The 15,994-nt window shown below is 33.9% G+C and overlaps 2 protein-coding genes across 2 annotated transcripts; both read left to right on the top strand.

The window, feature by feature from the left end:
• The first annotated feature begins 1,659 nt into the window (after positions 1-1,659).
• Positions 1,660-8,319, top strand: LOC105799430 (ABC transporter G family member 25). The gene is made up of 3 exons (XM_012629983.2): positions 1,660-1,900; positions 2,027-2,870; positions 7,003-8,319. The coding sequence occupies exons 1-3, from the start codon at positions 1,781-1,783 to the stop codon at positions 8,019-8,021; spliced, it is 1,983 nt and encodes a 660-aa protein (XP_012485437.1). The 5' UTR covers positions 1,660-1,780; the 3' UTR covers positions 8,022-8,319.
• A 6,516-nt stretch (positions 8,320-14,835) lies between these two features.
• Positions 14,836-15,435, top strand: LOC105799429 (uncharacterized). Its single transcript, XM_012629982.2, has one exon. The coding sequence runs from the start codon at positions 14,836-14,838 to the stop codon at positions 15,433-15,435; it is 600 nt and encodes a 199-aa protein (XP_012485436.1).
• The last annotated feature ends 559 nt before the right edge of the window (positions 15,436-15,994 follow it).

Here is a 15,994-nt window from a genome sequence, read left to right as displayed (position 1 = left end):
TTTTCAATTAGGCACATTTACACTTTAAGTCCTCCCATATTTTTCTTTTAAGCTATTTAATCACTATTTCATCAATTAGCTAGTTTTGCACCTTTTTGAATTTAGTCCTTTTTACTAAATTAACTATCAAAACGTTAAAATTTTCTAACGAGACTTTAATACTAACTCAATGACACTCTATAAATATTTATAAAATTATTTACGGCTCGGTTTATAAAATTGAGGTCTTGATACTTTGATTTAGAAATTAATTAATTTAATAAATATTTCTAAAGCATAAATTACTAATTCATAAGCCTTCCTAAACTCATAATTTGTTCACAAACACTAAATAATAAAATTTTTGAACTCACTCGTCGGATTTAGTGGTCTCAAACCACTGTTTCCGACACACTGAAAATTAGGTTGTTACATAAATACCTTGTTAGTACATAACTAACTTGATATCCCAATAAATTGGGTGTACAGTACCTTTTGTATAACCCAATTTACCCACAAATCCTCATCATTCTTACCAATCTTTTTTTCTTTACAACTTACCACACTCAAAGAACAATCCTTGCATAATACCCTAGCGTCAACTATGCGTTCGACCTATACGCCGAAAGCATCTATTGGGCGGATAGGACTTTGCCACTCAAACTATTTTCGGGTTACTTGCCTAACTCAATACCCGCCAAAACTAGGTGTTACATGATTGATCACATAAACAACAATGACATATACAAAGATATGTAGAGTAATTTAATTACAACAGTTATCATCTAATATCATTACTTCCTACATCTACAGGACCTTACTCAAAGAGTCAATATACTATACTTTAACAAGTACAAGTTGTGATTTAAGTCTCACTCACTCAATAAGTAACAACGTCACTGCTATACTCTACGCAGGATCATTCTCTTCTAAGTGACTCACTTTAGTTTACTAACAATATTGCACTAGAAAAGACAATTCCTATTTGAACAAATAAAATGCTCTCTTCATACATCCTCTAACCTATTACAAGTTATGCATACATATAAGTAATGTTACAGTCGATTACAGTAACTTTCCCAAAGGTATCAATTAGCTTCACATTTCCTCGATATTAATCACTCATCATGGTATGATCTTCCAAACAAAAAGATTTGAACACTTTGATTTCATCCTTATTTAGTTTGATTCATCATAAATTATGGCTCATAAAATTTAGGTAAAAGATATTTCAATCCATATAAAACTAATGTTTGGGTATACCTCATTGTAAATGGAACATAACATTGAAACTAACACAAAAATTACCCTTTTAATTAAAAAGAATATTATTAATTAATATGGTTGAATTAATTTTCAAGGTAGACGTAATAATTGCATCTCTCCACTCAGTGGGTCAGTCATTAAATTAAATTTGAATGAAGTTTTGAGTCGAATTGCAGCAAATCCCTTCACATTCCAATGTATACTTTCATTGTCTCTCTCTTAGGTATGAAAGAGAAAACAGATATTTGGGAGGGGAGCCGGGGGGATCAAAAGGGTGGCGCTTAATATATACCGCACTTTCCATGAACAGCCTTCACAAGCTGACAACTGGCGCATCCTTCCGCCACGTTGCATTTTTGTCTGTGGGCATTTCCCTTTGACGTGGCACCCACTCCCCCTTTTCCCTAAATAAATACACCCCGCCCTCTCTACCTCTCTCTCCCCAGATCCTCTCCACTTCTTTCCTTCCTTTCTTTCTTCCACACACACTTTCCTCCCCCACAACTAAGAAAATTAAAAGGGAAAAGGGTAAATAATGCCGGGCTTTGGTGGTGTAGGACTTCAACTAGAAACTCCCAATAGGGACAGTCCAACTCGAGATTTGCGTGACCACCTCCCTTCTTTAATGTCTTCTTCTTATCCTATCACTCTCAAGGTAATTACTAAAAGGACCCCAATCTCATAAACAAATCCTCTGCGACTTCAGTCAACACTGGTTTCATTTTGACCTAAACCCTTGACCTAATTTCAATATTATTTTAAAATTTGCTTGTTCATGCAGTTCATCGACGTGTGTTACAAGGTGAAGATTCAGCAAACCAACACTCGAGGTCGGAGCATTAAACGCATGTTCACCCATGGATCCACACCTTCTGATCTGATATCAACCATCCAAGAGAAAACTATCTTGAACAATATCACGGGCGTGGTTTCACCAGGGGAAATCTTGGCCATCCTTGGCCCTTCAGGCAGCGGCAAATCTACACTCCTCAATGCCTTAGCTGGGAGGCACCAACAACAAAGCCGTGCCTTCTCTGGAACTATCCTTGCTAACAACAAAAAATCCACCAAACAAATAGCCAAACGCACCGGATTCGTCACCCAAGATGATGTTCTTTACCCTCACTTAACAGTTCGTGAAACACTAGTGTTTTGCTCCCTCTTAAGGTTGCCCAAAACATTGACCAAAAAAGACAAGATTTCAGTGGCTGAAATGGTTTTATCCGAGTTGGGGCTATCCAAATGTGAAAATACAATTATCGGGAACAGTTTCATACGCGGGATTTCCGGTGGAGAGCGAAAAAGAGTGAGTATAGCTCATGAAATGCTTGTAAACCCTAGTCTGTTGATTCTTGATGAACCAACGTCGGGTTTGGACTCGACAGCGGCTTTCCGGTTGGTTTCGACGTTGGGGTCGTTGGCTCAAAAGGGAAAAACCATAGTTACATCCATGCACCAACCTTCAAGCCGAGTTTATCAGATGTTTGACTCGGTGTTGGTTTTGAGTGAAGGAAGGAGCATTTATTTTGGGAAGGGAAGTGAAGCCATGGCTTATTTTGAGTCTCTTGGATTCTCGCCGTCTTTTCCTATGAATCCTGCGGATTTCCTCCTTGATCTCGCTAACGGTACGTAAGCTTTAACTTGTGTTTTTGTTCATCTGAGCTGAGTTAACAACTCGGTACCAAAGTCTAGGTTCTCTGCTCTTGGTTTTTTTTTTTTTTTGCTTTTACTACAGAAAAACAGACTTTTCTTTGGGGCTAATTATGAAAGGGGGCAGTGAGACATAGTTTTCAACTTGTTTTCATAATCCAATGAATTTCCCAAACGGAAGTTTGGTCAGTTGGTCCACTCTCCACAGTGATAAACCATAAACTTGTGTTTTCCTCTCATCATTAAGACAAGATCATGTGGCATGCATATGCTGCGTCATCCTCTCTGCCTGCGTTAATTAGTTCGCCATTCCTTTTTAATTTTCTTTTCTGCCTGCCATACGCATTCATCACGGTCATCAGACCCTTTTTTTTAACCCTTTTACTCTCATTCCTTTTGGGCCATAGTATTTAAAAGTAAAGTACCATATACATGTGGCCTACGACGTTTTCATTAATTATTTCTGCCACACCATCTTATAGTTGTGGAATATGGTCTTTTTTTTTTCTCTCTCTAAAACAAGCTCTTGGAATTTCCTTATTTTCAAATGAAATTTGGCAAATAATTGATGAATTTTCTATAGTGGTGTTGGAAGATAATGGCACTTGGCAAATGGCTATAGGTCGTGTATATAATATTAGTCTTTTAGTCATGCGAAAGTAAAATATGGAAAAAAGGTAAGGGTAGTTTAAATTGTTTAGTCTTTTGTTTTTGCTTTACGTAACTATATCTATATATATATGTAGTGTGGATAAAGTGGGATTGAGATACATTGATTTGAGAGGAAAAATATAATAATTTCCCTTTATAAGTACACGCGTCAGATATTCATGATCTAGAGACGACATTTTCACTCTCTTTTGTTCCCCTTTTTCCTTCTTGTAGCAGCTTGTCTTGTTGGTATTGCTTGTTCCCTTTTTAATATTGTATGTATGTTCTTTTCTTCTTCTTCTTTTTCCAATGCTCCCCCATCCCCCACCCCCAAGAAATCTGCCATATTTTTTTATCATACAGCATCTTAAAGCCAACTCTCTGCTTCACTTTATACACCGCTTAAGACCCACAAAAATTCTGGGTCAACTTTGGTACCTACTGTGCAAGAAAGGTAAATGTGTATATATATTCCTTTTGGGAATAGGTGAATTAGTTAGGTTGACAGTAGTAGAATTGATTACAGGAAGAGTGGTGGGAGGGAGGGACCCCATGCCCCATTAGTCACATCCGTATGGGACCGTGTGATTATTTCACACAAGCCATCACATATCTATCTGGATTGGATATGATTTAGCATTAAGCTTTCTAGCTACTACTGACTGCTCGACAATGAATGATATATTTGGGGAGTCGAGTTGATTTGTATGCAACTTGGAAGGACTTGGGTAGCCACATTTCCTCATGTCTTTGAATCATTATACAGCCCTACCTTATCTTATCATAACACTTAAAAACCCATAATTATATTGTTAACCTCAATATTTGAGTTGGTGATATATATTGTAGCTCATTAAAAAATTATACATGTGCTATTCCCAAAAGAATATATGGATTGTTTGTGCCTAGGGCAGTGTCATAATAGTGGTAGAGTACCAAGTATTTATTATTTGGGCAAAATTAGTACGAGTTAGATGGTGATGTTTTATCTAAGTTGTTGCTTGATAAATAAAAAATATAATTTATTTAGTATAAGTACTGAATTTTAAAACAAAACTATTTGTTATATTAATAAATTTGAAGTTTTATAATATAATTATTTTGTTTGATAATAGATTTTAAAATTATTTATTTCATAATTTTCATCTTATTAATATAAGATTTATATACAATAATTTCAATTCTTTAACAAAAGTAAAGATATAATTTACTTTAAATGAAATTTTATAACACAAATCACCTTAAGATGTAATAAGTCGTTATCTATTTAATTATCCTATTTAACATTTTTGTTGAAAAACTAATTTGATTAGTTGAACTTCTTATAAAAAATACAATAAGTCTTAGGTAGTAAGATACATTACATTATTAGGAGGGCAGCTACAAACCCTAAAAAGAAAAAGTCTTCATGGATTGTAAAACGAGCGTGAAAAATATATATATTTATTTAAATTAAAAGTTGAATTTTTTTTCTCAATGCAATGAAAGTTTTCAAAGCTTTATGGAACACACCCTACGTTGTATTAATTGGAGGTATTATTGTCCACTTACTTGGATTGGAGTGAAGCTTTGATCCTTTAATATATTAATCAATATGGCAAGTTGGTGGATGACTTGAAAAACAAAGGAGAAAGCAAAGAGTAGGGCAAAAAGCTTGGTTTAGATTATTAACATTTGTTTCATTTAGTAATTGGTCAAATTTAATGGCGCATGTCGTAGGAAAAGGCAGGCCAGCAACCAGCTATACCCTAAAACGTGTTATCCTAAGAAAGTTAGATTGGTGGTCATGTGAATCATCTAATTGGAGAGGTTAACTCCACAGCTTGGAAAAGAAATACTGAAAATGCTTGTTAAGTTGAAGTTTTGGAGTTTGGACCATAGATAGCTATAGTGCATAATTATATTATTATTGTTGTTGTTTTTATTCTTTTCCGCATCAAATATAGAAAAGCAAATGAATGGTGGGGTACGTCACTAGTCCACAAAGTCTACTCACAAATAATGTAGATGAAGTGCGTTTCCATGGTTAGAGCCAGGAACTTATTAAATTTAATTCAATTTCCCTTTTGCTTTTTATATTATCAATAATAATTATACATATTCTTGGACACTATGATTGTAAGGTAGATGAGTGATGACGGCATTGATAGCGTTACAAACCATCTTATTATGTATATAGGTATAAAGAGAGAGCACTTGGAAGGTGGTGGTGCATCGATTAGTCCTGCCACATAGCTGCTGTCAATAGATTCTTATTTAGTTCTCTCTACGGAATAAACACTAGTCAGTTACCCGAGACATTGGATCGTAGCATCCCATCTCTATTCTAATGCAATTAATTTATATCTTCAAAGGATTTGACATTAGTAGTCGTTTTTATCTACATGTTAATCAGAGTCAAAGTAAGCTGTGAATATGTTGGACGATGAATATTTCCCCAGGTCCACATAGGTTCAATCAGTCTTCTCATGTCCTTCCTACTTGCTAGGTGATTTCTGGCTGATAAGCCAAGCTTCACACTCGTCCAAATATGACTTTGGTTCTTATTATTAACCTCCACTGTTTCTGATGTAGTTTATTTCCTTCACCTTGAGGCTTTATTCCCTTCACAGCCATCTTACATAACCCCCCCCCCCCAAAAAAAAAAAAAAAAGAGTGGTAAAAGTGGGGAATTTAGATTTGAAAACATAAAGGAAATGGGAAATTTTTGCAGTAAGTGGTGGCCCAACAAACGTAGTGGGCAGGGCAGGCACCAACCTGAGTGGAGTACCACCTTTACCACCAACACTGGACAGCTTTAATCTTTCTTGCCTTTGCCTTTGCCTTTGCCTTTGCCTATGTTACTCATTTCTTGCTACTACATGTCACTAACTCCTACATCAATTAAACTAATTTATAACCGTTAAAATCATTTCATAATGGGAGGTGCGTTCCTACTAATTCCTTAATTTTGTTTTATTCCCTTCTCTCAAAATTTTTTTTTTCTTTTTATGCATGCCTTTGTGCTTGTGGCTAATTTAATGGGATCTATCATCATCGTCATCATTAAGCTGTTTATGTTGCATTAGTTTTCAAGTTCGTTTGGCCGATCATCATGCATACACATTTAATCCTCTTTATTTTATTTTAACCAAACTTTATGTCTCATATGCTTAAATGGTTTTCTTCTTCTAAGATAAGGTCCAAAGAAGTACTTGATGACTAGTAGTGTCGGTGCACCGTATGGAAACAGAATTCCTAGCGAATATAGCCAAGATTTTAAGTGCTTCTAGTAGAATGTTAATGAGTGCCTGCCTCTAGGTACTGAATACAAAAATTTACGAAGGGATTTTTTCACTATCAATGTATCCCAAGGCAAGATGGTTTGTGTTTTTGGTTCATTAAAAAAAAAAAAAAGACAAGTGAAATGAATATTACTTATTGAGTATATCCTAAATTTCCTTGTATATGTTTCAGGTGTGTGTAAACTTGATGGTGTATGCGAAAGAGAGACACCAAACATAAAACAAAGCCTGATTGCTTCTTACAGTACCTTGTTGGCTCCAAAAGTAAGAGATGCTTGTATGGAGATCACCGCTGTTTCAGAAAGGGACTCGCATTTGATCGGGAGCCATTCTTGCCAACAACACACGAGTAGCTGCAGCGTTGACCTCTCTACTTGGTTCTATCAATTCAGGATTCTACTTCAAAGAGGGCTTAAAGAAAGAAAGCATGAATCTTTCAACACCCTCAGAGTCTTCCAAGTAATTACTGCTTCCATCTTGGCAGGTTTAATGTGGTGGCATTCGGATTATCGAGACATACAAGACCGCCTCGGTCTCCTCTTCTTCATTTCCATATTTTGGGGTGTCTTGCCATCGTTTAATGCAGTATTTGCCTTTCCCCAAGAACGTGCCATCTTTATGAAAGAGCGTGCTTCCGGTATGTACACTCTCTCTTCCTATTTTATGGCGCGGATTATTGGGGATCTCCCAATGGAGCTCATCCTTCCTACGGTTTTCCTTATCGTGACATACTGGATGGCTGGATTGAAACCTGATTTGGTGGCATTTCTTTTGACATTGGTGGTTCTTCTCGGCTACGTGCTTGTCTCTCAGGGGCTCGGCCTTGCATTAGGAGCAGTAATCATGGATGCCAAACAGGCTTCAACCATTGTTACTGTCACAATGCTAGCATTTGTTCTAACAGGAGGATACTACGTGCATAAGGTGCCAGCATGCATGGCATGGATCAAGTACGTCTCTACTACATATTACAGCTACAAGCTGTTTGTTAACGTCCAATACAGCCAAGGAAACAAAATTTCCTCGTTGCTGGGGTGCTCACACCATGGAAGTAACAGAGTTAGCTGCAAGTTTATTGATCAAGACATCGCAGGCCAAATTAGCCCGAAACTGAGTGTGGGAATCTTGCTTCTAATGTTTGTAGGATATAGGTTGCTAGCTTACCTTGCATTGAGGCGCATCAAAGGTTGAGCCTTATGTATTATTAGTTTACACGTATTTGTAATTCATACATGCCCTTGTAATCGTAATTTTTCAAAAGGATGGCGAAGGAAAAAGAGAAGAGAGATTTATTCAGGAAGTTGAGTTTGCATTGATGTTTCGGCCACGCTAAGTGTAAGTCAAGAATCACTCTCTGCAACGAACTCTGGTCTTAGCATTTGTAAATTAAATAGCAAATAGCGACTCGCATTTTAGATGGGCTTTCTTCGGCTCTTTGCCGGTTCTGTAAAAGTCGAGGGGTCAGGTAATATAGGCTTACTATTTTTAAGTTCTTGCTCCCAATGGGCTGTTTTAGGCTCTTTTCAGCAATTAGGCTAGTGATAGATATCTCGGTCCAAATGTGCTAATAAAGCCTCATTACATGCAGGCCTGAAATTATTATTTAAATATTCAGTTATTAATTATCTGAGTTTTAAATTTGAAATTAAATTACAATATAATTCAAAATTAATAATTAATTAGAATTAACTCAGTATAAAATACAATAAGATGTACAAAGTGCAAGGCCTACACTTGAGCTCAAAGAAAATCAATACATTGTCTTTTACACAAACAAATATTATGCATACAATTTAGTATCTCTCGACTTGAACCATCAATTAGTGAATATATCTTGGAATTTTAATGAAGTTGTTGGTGTCCACAACTCATTGGGTTAAAATTGAAGATATATTACACATAATACTTATTTATAATTTTGTTGGAAGTTTTCACCTTTAGCACTAAACTGTCATGTGCTTATTTTATTCCCAATAAACATTTATAAGAGAACCCCTTAAATTCTTGTTAAAGCGACATCACTTCTTATGTTTATGCAAGTAGAGTTCCTTTATTGTGCCCATTGCTTCAGACATTAAAGAATATTCAATGAACTTTATTAAGAGTATTCAACTCATCCTCTATACGCTATAAGAGCCCGCTTGACGAAGTTTCCGTATTTGGTTACTGTTTAGCGTATATATGGTAAATTAAGGATAGATTTGGGTAAGAAAGCATTTGTTCTGGCTAAGTATGGAATTCTGTGTACTATGTCATTTGGCGAAATCCTAGTTTGGCGAGTTCTAAGGTTCGGCGGACTCTTTTATTAAGTATTCGACCCATCCAGATGCTTTGGGCGAACTCGTTAAGTATGCAACTGTTTAGATTTGTTTATTATTTTAGTATGGTGATTTGGTTAATCAAGTTGAGGTCTAGTTAGAACAGAACCAGACTACTGTAGAAGATAAGGCCTAAATTTTGTTAAGTGCGCTTAATCACGTGAATCAAGAGAGTTAGTGTAATTATCTGATTTTTCCACTAATCTTTGTCTCCGTTGCTTAAGTATATAAGGATAGCGGTGGTATTTCTAAAAGACTTTTACGTTTTCTTCTTCTTTCTTGATTTCCTCTAGAAGTATCCGAAAAACTTAAGTTTAGAAAACTTTATCGAAGTGAAGGTTCGTAGTATCTAGCTAACTTATACGCTAGTATCAACTCACTCGTAATTACTGATGAACCTTAGGTTACCATTGAAGTCATTTACGTGTTTTTCGTATTGCATGCATAGATATTAGAATGGTGTGTGAGGAAGGAAATTTCCTGATTTTGGATTAAGTGTTGTTGGTTCTTATATGCATGTTCAGATTTGATAAAGGCAAACAACCTACTTTGTAGATTTTGCTAGAATTTCTGGTGAGTTCTAATTTCTTACTTCCATGTATTATAGATCTCTTTGTTATATAATTCGTGTAAGATAAGTAACCTTCCTTTGTAATGGATGAAAAGTGTATGTGTGGATAATGTTTATCTAGTGTCATCGGTCTAAGTTTAGTTTGTTTCTGTTATGAAGTAAGTGTCATCCTTCATGCTTAAGCCACCACCATCTGCTTTTGATATGTATGATATGATTTGATATGTGGTGATGAAAATGAGGAGATATATTTGTGTAGCCTCCGATAGGACAATTATATTGTAAACCGGGTTGGCAAATCACTATAAAACATGTTATTCTGAATGAAAATGATATGAAGAGTTAATTGGGAGAAGGTATGTGAATGAGATTGTATGATATGCTTCTAATTCTGAATTATGGGTACGTGGCTGACATGAAGATGGGTTGTTTAAGTTGTGTCAAGTTGGCATACAGTATACGCCCAAATGATAAGTAAGTTGACATATTGAGTCTGTATGTGTTCTATATACGCCATTGGGCGTACTATGTTTATTATGTGTAAGTCTTTCTGAAATGTTCGATTATGTTATAAGTAATGATATGTATATTTTCCCTTTGGAACTCACTAAATTCATATGAATTTACTCCGTTACCTTTTCCTTCTCAAGCTTGTTGATTGAAAGAAGACTTTGTTAGAAGGACTACGCCAGAGTGTTGCTACTATTGTAAGCTGACTATTTTGTTTTGTATCATGCATGACTCTTGGGGGTTGCGTATAAATGTATTTCAGAAACGATCCATATAAAGAACTTTTATTTTGAAAAGACTTTGTTTTTACAAGATTTCTATTAAGTATAAACGTCTGGATTTAAATTATTTCATTATGCTTAATGAAGCTATTATATTTGAACTTATAAGCCGATGGCTTAAACATTATTTCAAACTGTTAATGATTTCATTCAAACTTCAGTAAAGCCACAACTATTATATGTTTATATGTATAACTTTGTATTAATTTTATAAAGTTTTCGCCAAATTATTTTGTTGTAAGCTAGTCCAATTTTGAGTAGTGACACTTCAAACTCGAATCTTATCATAGGGTCGGGTTTGGTGTGTTACATATGTAGTGGATCACACTAGTCATTATAACATTATTTATTTGGAATGGGTTTCACTAATGCATCATAGACACATACAATACTTGTTTTTATCCTTTGCACTTTTTAATTAGAGGTTACTAATTAAAAGTTGGGTTCCCATTATTAGTGTCTAATATTAGGGGTTTTAAGCTCATTTCTCTTGTAGTACTACTTACCTAATCCCTCGATAACCTTTTGGTTAAATTATTTCCTGAATTGTTTGTTGATGTGACATATGTTATGGTAATTACCTCATTAGAGATAGATTCTCTAATATAGTCATGTTTGATGCTAATATGTCTCGGTTTTCCATTGTATACACCATTGTATGCTCTATACATTGTAGTTGCATTATCACAAAACAGAGAAATTGTTGGCATTAGTTGTGGCCACAATTCTACATCTAATAACAAATTTGTCATTCTGCTTCCTTGCCTACTATAGTTAAAGTTATAAACACATATTCCATGGTAAAATAAGAGATGCAAGTTTGTTTCTTAGAAGCCCAACTAATGGCTCCCCCTCCTCTAGTGTTAAATATCCAACCTAATGTGGATTTATTATCATTTGCACTAGTGGTCCAACTTGCATCAGAATATCCTTCTAAGACAACAGAGCTATACAAATGGTCAACTCTGGACATGGAAAAGATCTAAAATACCGTTCATTAAACAACTAGTTGACCATTTGCTTCCTTCTCCTTTTCCTTAAAATGCCTTTCAATTGATTTCTTAAATGGACGCTTAGCCTTCAAATTAAGCACGAATGTCAAGACGAAAAATGCCCTTGTGTCACGAATTCCATCACTGACTTCACCAAAATCAAGATTTCCTCTGTGGGTTGACTTTTCCAAATATAGAGGTGAACATCATGACCTTCCTTGTAAAACATCTTGATGCAAAACGTTTAATTTGCTCTAATTTAAGGTCATTTGTTTTTTCCCAACCTACATCATTTTAGCTCAAGGATCAATGGTAGTAGCACTAAAACAGTCAAAATTAACTACAATTAAACGAATCTAAAATACTAAAATCGACCTTAAACCTAATAATTTTACCGAAAATGAGCATAAATTAAAAAGTGAATTTAATTCTAAAACATATATTAATTAGATAGCGATCAAATTCTCTCACACTTAAAACTTTTATTTGTTCTCAAGCAAAATGACTAACTAGACTCTCAAATAACAACTCCTTAGACTAAAAAGTTGAACACATAAAGTATGCAAGTATGACAATTATAGAATTGCATAAGATTGATGACAATGTCCTAAGCATATCATGAATGAAATAAAACCACTCAAGAAATTAAAATGTCCAAAGCGTGCGTGTTCAGCTCATGATTTTCCTATTAGAAAACATGGAAAGGATGCGCTATGAAAATTTAGTTTTTTTTTTATACAATCTAGAACCAACATCGTTATTTAACAACAATAAATAATCGATAATATAGTACTTGGATGAGTTTTGATCCGAATTTAGAAATTAAATATGTGAATTTGTGATTAATTCGAATTGCTCATGAAAACGATCATATCTCAAGTTATAGAACTCAGAATTATGTAATTCAAAAACTATTGCAAAAACAAGTCACAAATCTATAATTTTGGGCGTAGGAATCACAAAAAATAAAAAAGGGTACGAAGGTTTCATAAAATCTTAGCCCCTAGAAATCCTGTGATTAATCTCAAACTCATATATGATTTGTACAACTTTACGAAAATGATCTTATCTCGAGCTATAAACCTTGAAATCATGTGATTCAAAAATCGTTTCAAAGATAACTCAATATCTAACAAAATATTGACGATTATAATTAAAATCTAAAATTTGAGGATATACATAGGATTTCGACTTCTACCCGTTGAAAAATCTCAACTTTTATCTTGTGTTCAATTCTTTAAGTTAAAGTTCACTCTCTAAAAATCTTAAAATTTGAAAATATTAGAAAAAATGATTCGATTGAAATTTTGAAGACTTTGGATTTTTTAACTCAAAGGAAAGACTCTGAGTTTAATGAGCACAAGTCCCTCGTTGGATAACTAAGCAAAGCCAAAGGTGTGCTGAAAAATCATTTTAGGAAGACAAAGTTGAAATATGATTTTTTTAGAGAATAAAATATAATTTTATTAATATATTAATTTATAATTTTACAAAATTTTAAAAATACATTGTGCCCCTTCAGTTTGCCCACCCTATAAATATCATTTATATATATTTGAAAATTTTTTAAAATAAAATAAGAGAGAAAAAAAGATGATTAGTATGATAAATTTGGTTTGATAATTATTTGTTTAAGGTTTCAAATTTATCATCTTAGATTTTTTTAAATTATAGTTTAAATTTTTATATATTTTTAAGATTTTTAAGAAGTTTTTTTGAATTTATACACATTTTTATAGAATTTTGAAAAAATACTTTACAAATATTTTGAGAGAGATAGATTTACATATTTTTAAAATTGTCGGGGACTCAAGAGGTATTTATATAAAAATTTATTAAGTTATTTGAATTGTAAAATGCAACTCAACTCGTACTTGAAAAAACTAAATTACTTATTTGATTTGAAAAAGTTAAATAATTCAATTCAATTGACTCGAAATTAAAAAAAAATCAAATGTATCAAATGTTGCTCCCATCTAGTTAACGAAGTTAAGGAAATTATGTGGATGAATGAGAAACTTATAAAATAGAAATCAAAGGTGAATTATTTACCAATAGATCCAACTTATTCTAATAAACTTGTAGTTGATGCAAAATCTATAGATTGACATCGTTAAATGCAAACCAGAGTTAAAATAAAATTACCATGTCAGACTTAAAACACCATTTTTGTGTCGCATTAGAAATGAAATTTGCTCCATTTATTCAACACCCCATAATTCTCTACGTTGGAACTATCAAAATCTAGATTCATCCTATAATCTTTTGGATGGGATGTTAAAAAAGTTACATATATACAACTTAGAAAGCATAATTTTAATATATAATTTTATATATTTAAAAGTTAATTGATAAAAGATGTAAATGTAGACCCAAATTTTATTTCATAATTGAAATTTAATTAAACTATTTTTAATTTAGATGATAATAAATGGTTAGTGTATGGTGGTTTGATTAAAGAAATGTGTGAATGAAGGTAGGATTTCATGTCAAAAGGGGTTTGTGCATATATGACGTAAGGAGGCTGAGACTGTCACGTAGTCTAATGTTGCATTTGCATTTCCATGGCCACATTTCAATCTAACCATAATAAGGACACCTCCCAAAATAAATATAAATATGTGGGACTATTTCTTAAATATATAGGTTCATCTTTCAATAAAAAACAATAATAACCACAATATTGATTTACCACCGGTTTAGGGTCCCGTGTTTCGGGTCAGCTACATAAACCACCACCATTCTCTCCCTACTCCTTTTTATATTTCCTCGCGTTCCCCTCTCTTTTTTAATTGATATTTTCTTATAATCTGTTAAATTTAGTCATTAATCTTTTAAGAAGATTTAGATTATTTTAAAAAGAAATAAAATTACTTGCTAAACCATTAACTCTTTCATGCATATTTCATGTTGACATAATATTATTTGTATTATATGTCATGTTAATAAATAAAATTCAAAATATATATAAAGTTGTTAAAATTAAGAAAAATTAGCATTAAGTACATATACGTTAACATGTGGAATGAAATGTTTAAAATTATACATTTTAGTTAATATTTTTAATTTTTAAAATTAATGTAAATTTTTTTGAAAATTTTATGCTCAAAATTGACTTTTTTTTATAAGGGTGAGAACCCAATTTAATTTTAAAAAATAAAAAGTAAAATTGATAAAAGAATATATATAAACCTAAAGAAAAGAAGAAACTTTTATATGCAACAAAGAGGTATCAATATAAATATATGCAAACAAGATCAAATAAATAAATAAAAAGGCATCATATGACAACACAAATTGGTCTCCCCCACCCTCTCTCTTTTCTCGTAAGCTATGGATTCCTCATCAACTCAAAGTGGCCGTGACCAAATGGCTTCAAAAGATTGTGACACCATCATTCCGGCAGCCAAATACCCTTCCTCCCGACGAACACCTTCTTCTTCATCGTCATCTTCACTCGGATCTTTGTATTTTCCGGAGGATTCACCTCTGAGTCCTGCTACACCACTCCGATTTTCCGGTGTACCCTTTTCTTGGGAGCATTTGCCAGGGGTTCCTAAGAAGAAGCTGGAAGATGAGAAGCAAAAAGGGTCCATAAAGTTGCTGCCATTACCTCCCCCGGCCACTCCACCCACCTCCAGAAGGAACAATTTTGAAGAGATTTTAGCCCGGAAAAAAGCATCGAATGCAGGCGGGAAGGATCCATTTTTCGCGGCGATGGTGGAATGTTGCAAAGATGATAATGATGAAAAATCAGGAAGCAATTTATGGAGTGGAGTTAAAGTAACAAGGAGTATCAGTGACAGGTTGGGATTTATTAATCTCTACTCTTCTTGTAAAAGAACCTGTGCTGTCTCGGAATCAGTAGTGTGTCTGCCAAGGTCTAGCAGAACAGCTAATTACAGCATACTTACTACTCGTCGCTCAACTTAAACAGATCCAGTGATCACATTCTGCTGCTCTTAATTTCTCTTTCTTTAATTTTCCTCTGTTTTATGTTGCATATGAGGACAAGGATGGATGATGTCTGTAATATATAATATGAATAGAAAGCTGAAATGTTGCCCCTGGCTTTTGTCTTTTTTAATGAATGAATGAAGGAATTGGGCAGTTTGATCATGAGTTACTAGAAACAATGATATAATAATTTACTTGTGCTGGCTGTATTTTCATGTGATGTATGTATTTTAGGAATCACACTAGTCCATGTGAGAGAGCAAAACTCCATTGGACCACCTTAGAAAATGACACTGATGTTCAACAAATTTGACTCTTCTCCATACCACTTGTGTGTTTTTCTGTCAATATTTTTTACCTCTGCAATTGTTGACCTGTGTTTTTTGTATTGGGATGGATGGAGCTATATCAGGTTGTTGAGCTACCTTCAGTGTTAAAATTTGGCATTGGAGGATTTGTTTCCAAGAAAATGAAGCTCCTTCCGCAAGCATTATCTTTTTCTTTATTACTTTTGGTGTGAGAAATAAAGGTTCTT

This window comes from Gossypium raimondii, chromosome 9 (assembly GCF_025698545.1).
Source record: "Gossypium raimondii isolate GPD5lz chromosome 9, ASM2569854v1, whole genome shotgun sequence".
In the NCBI taxonomy this organism is placed as follows: Eukaryota; Viridiplantae; Streptophyta; class Magnoliopsida; order Malvales; family Malvaceae; genus Gossypium; species Gossypium raimondii.
Note: the sequence above shows the minus strand (reverse complement) of the source record. Positions and strands in the feature narration are given on the sequence as shown.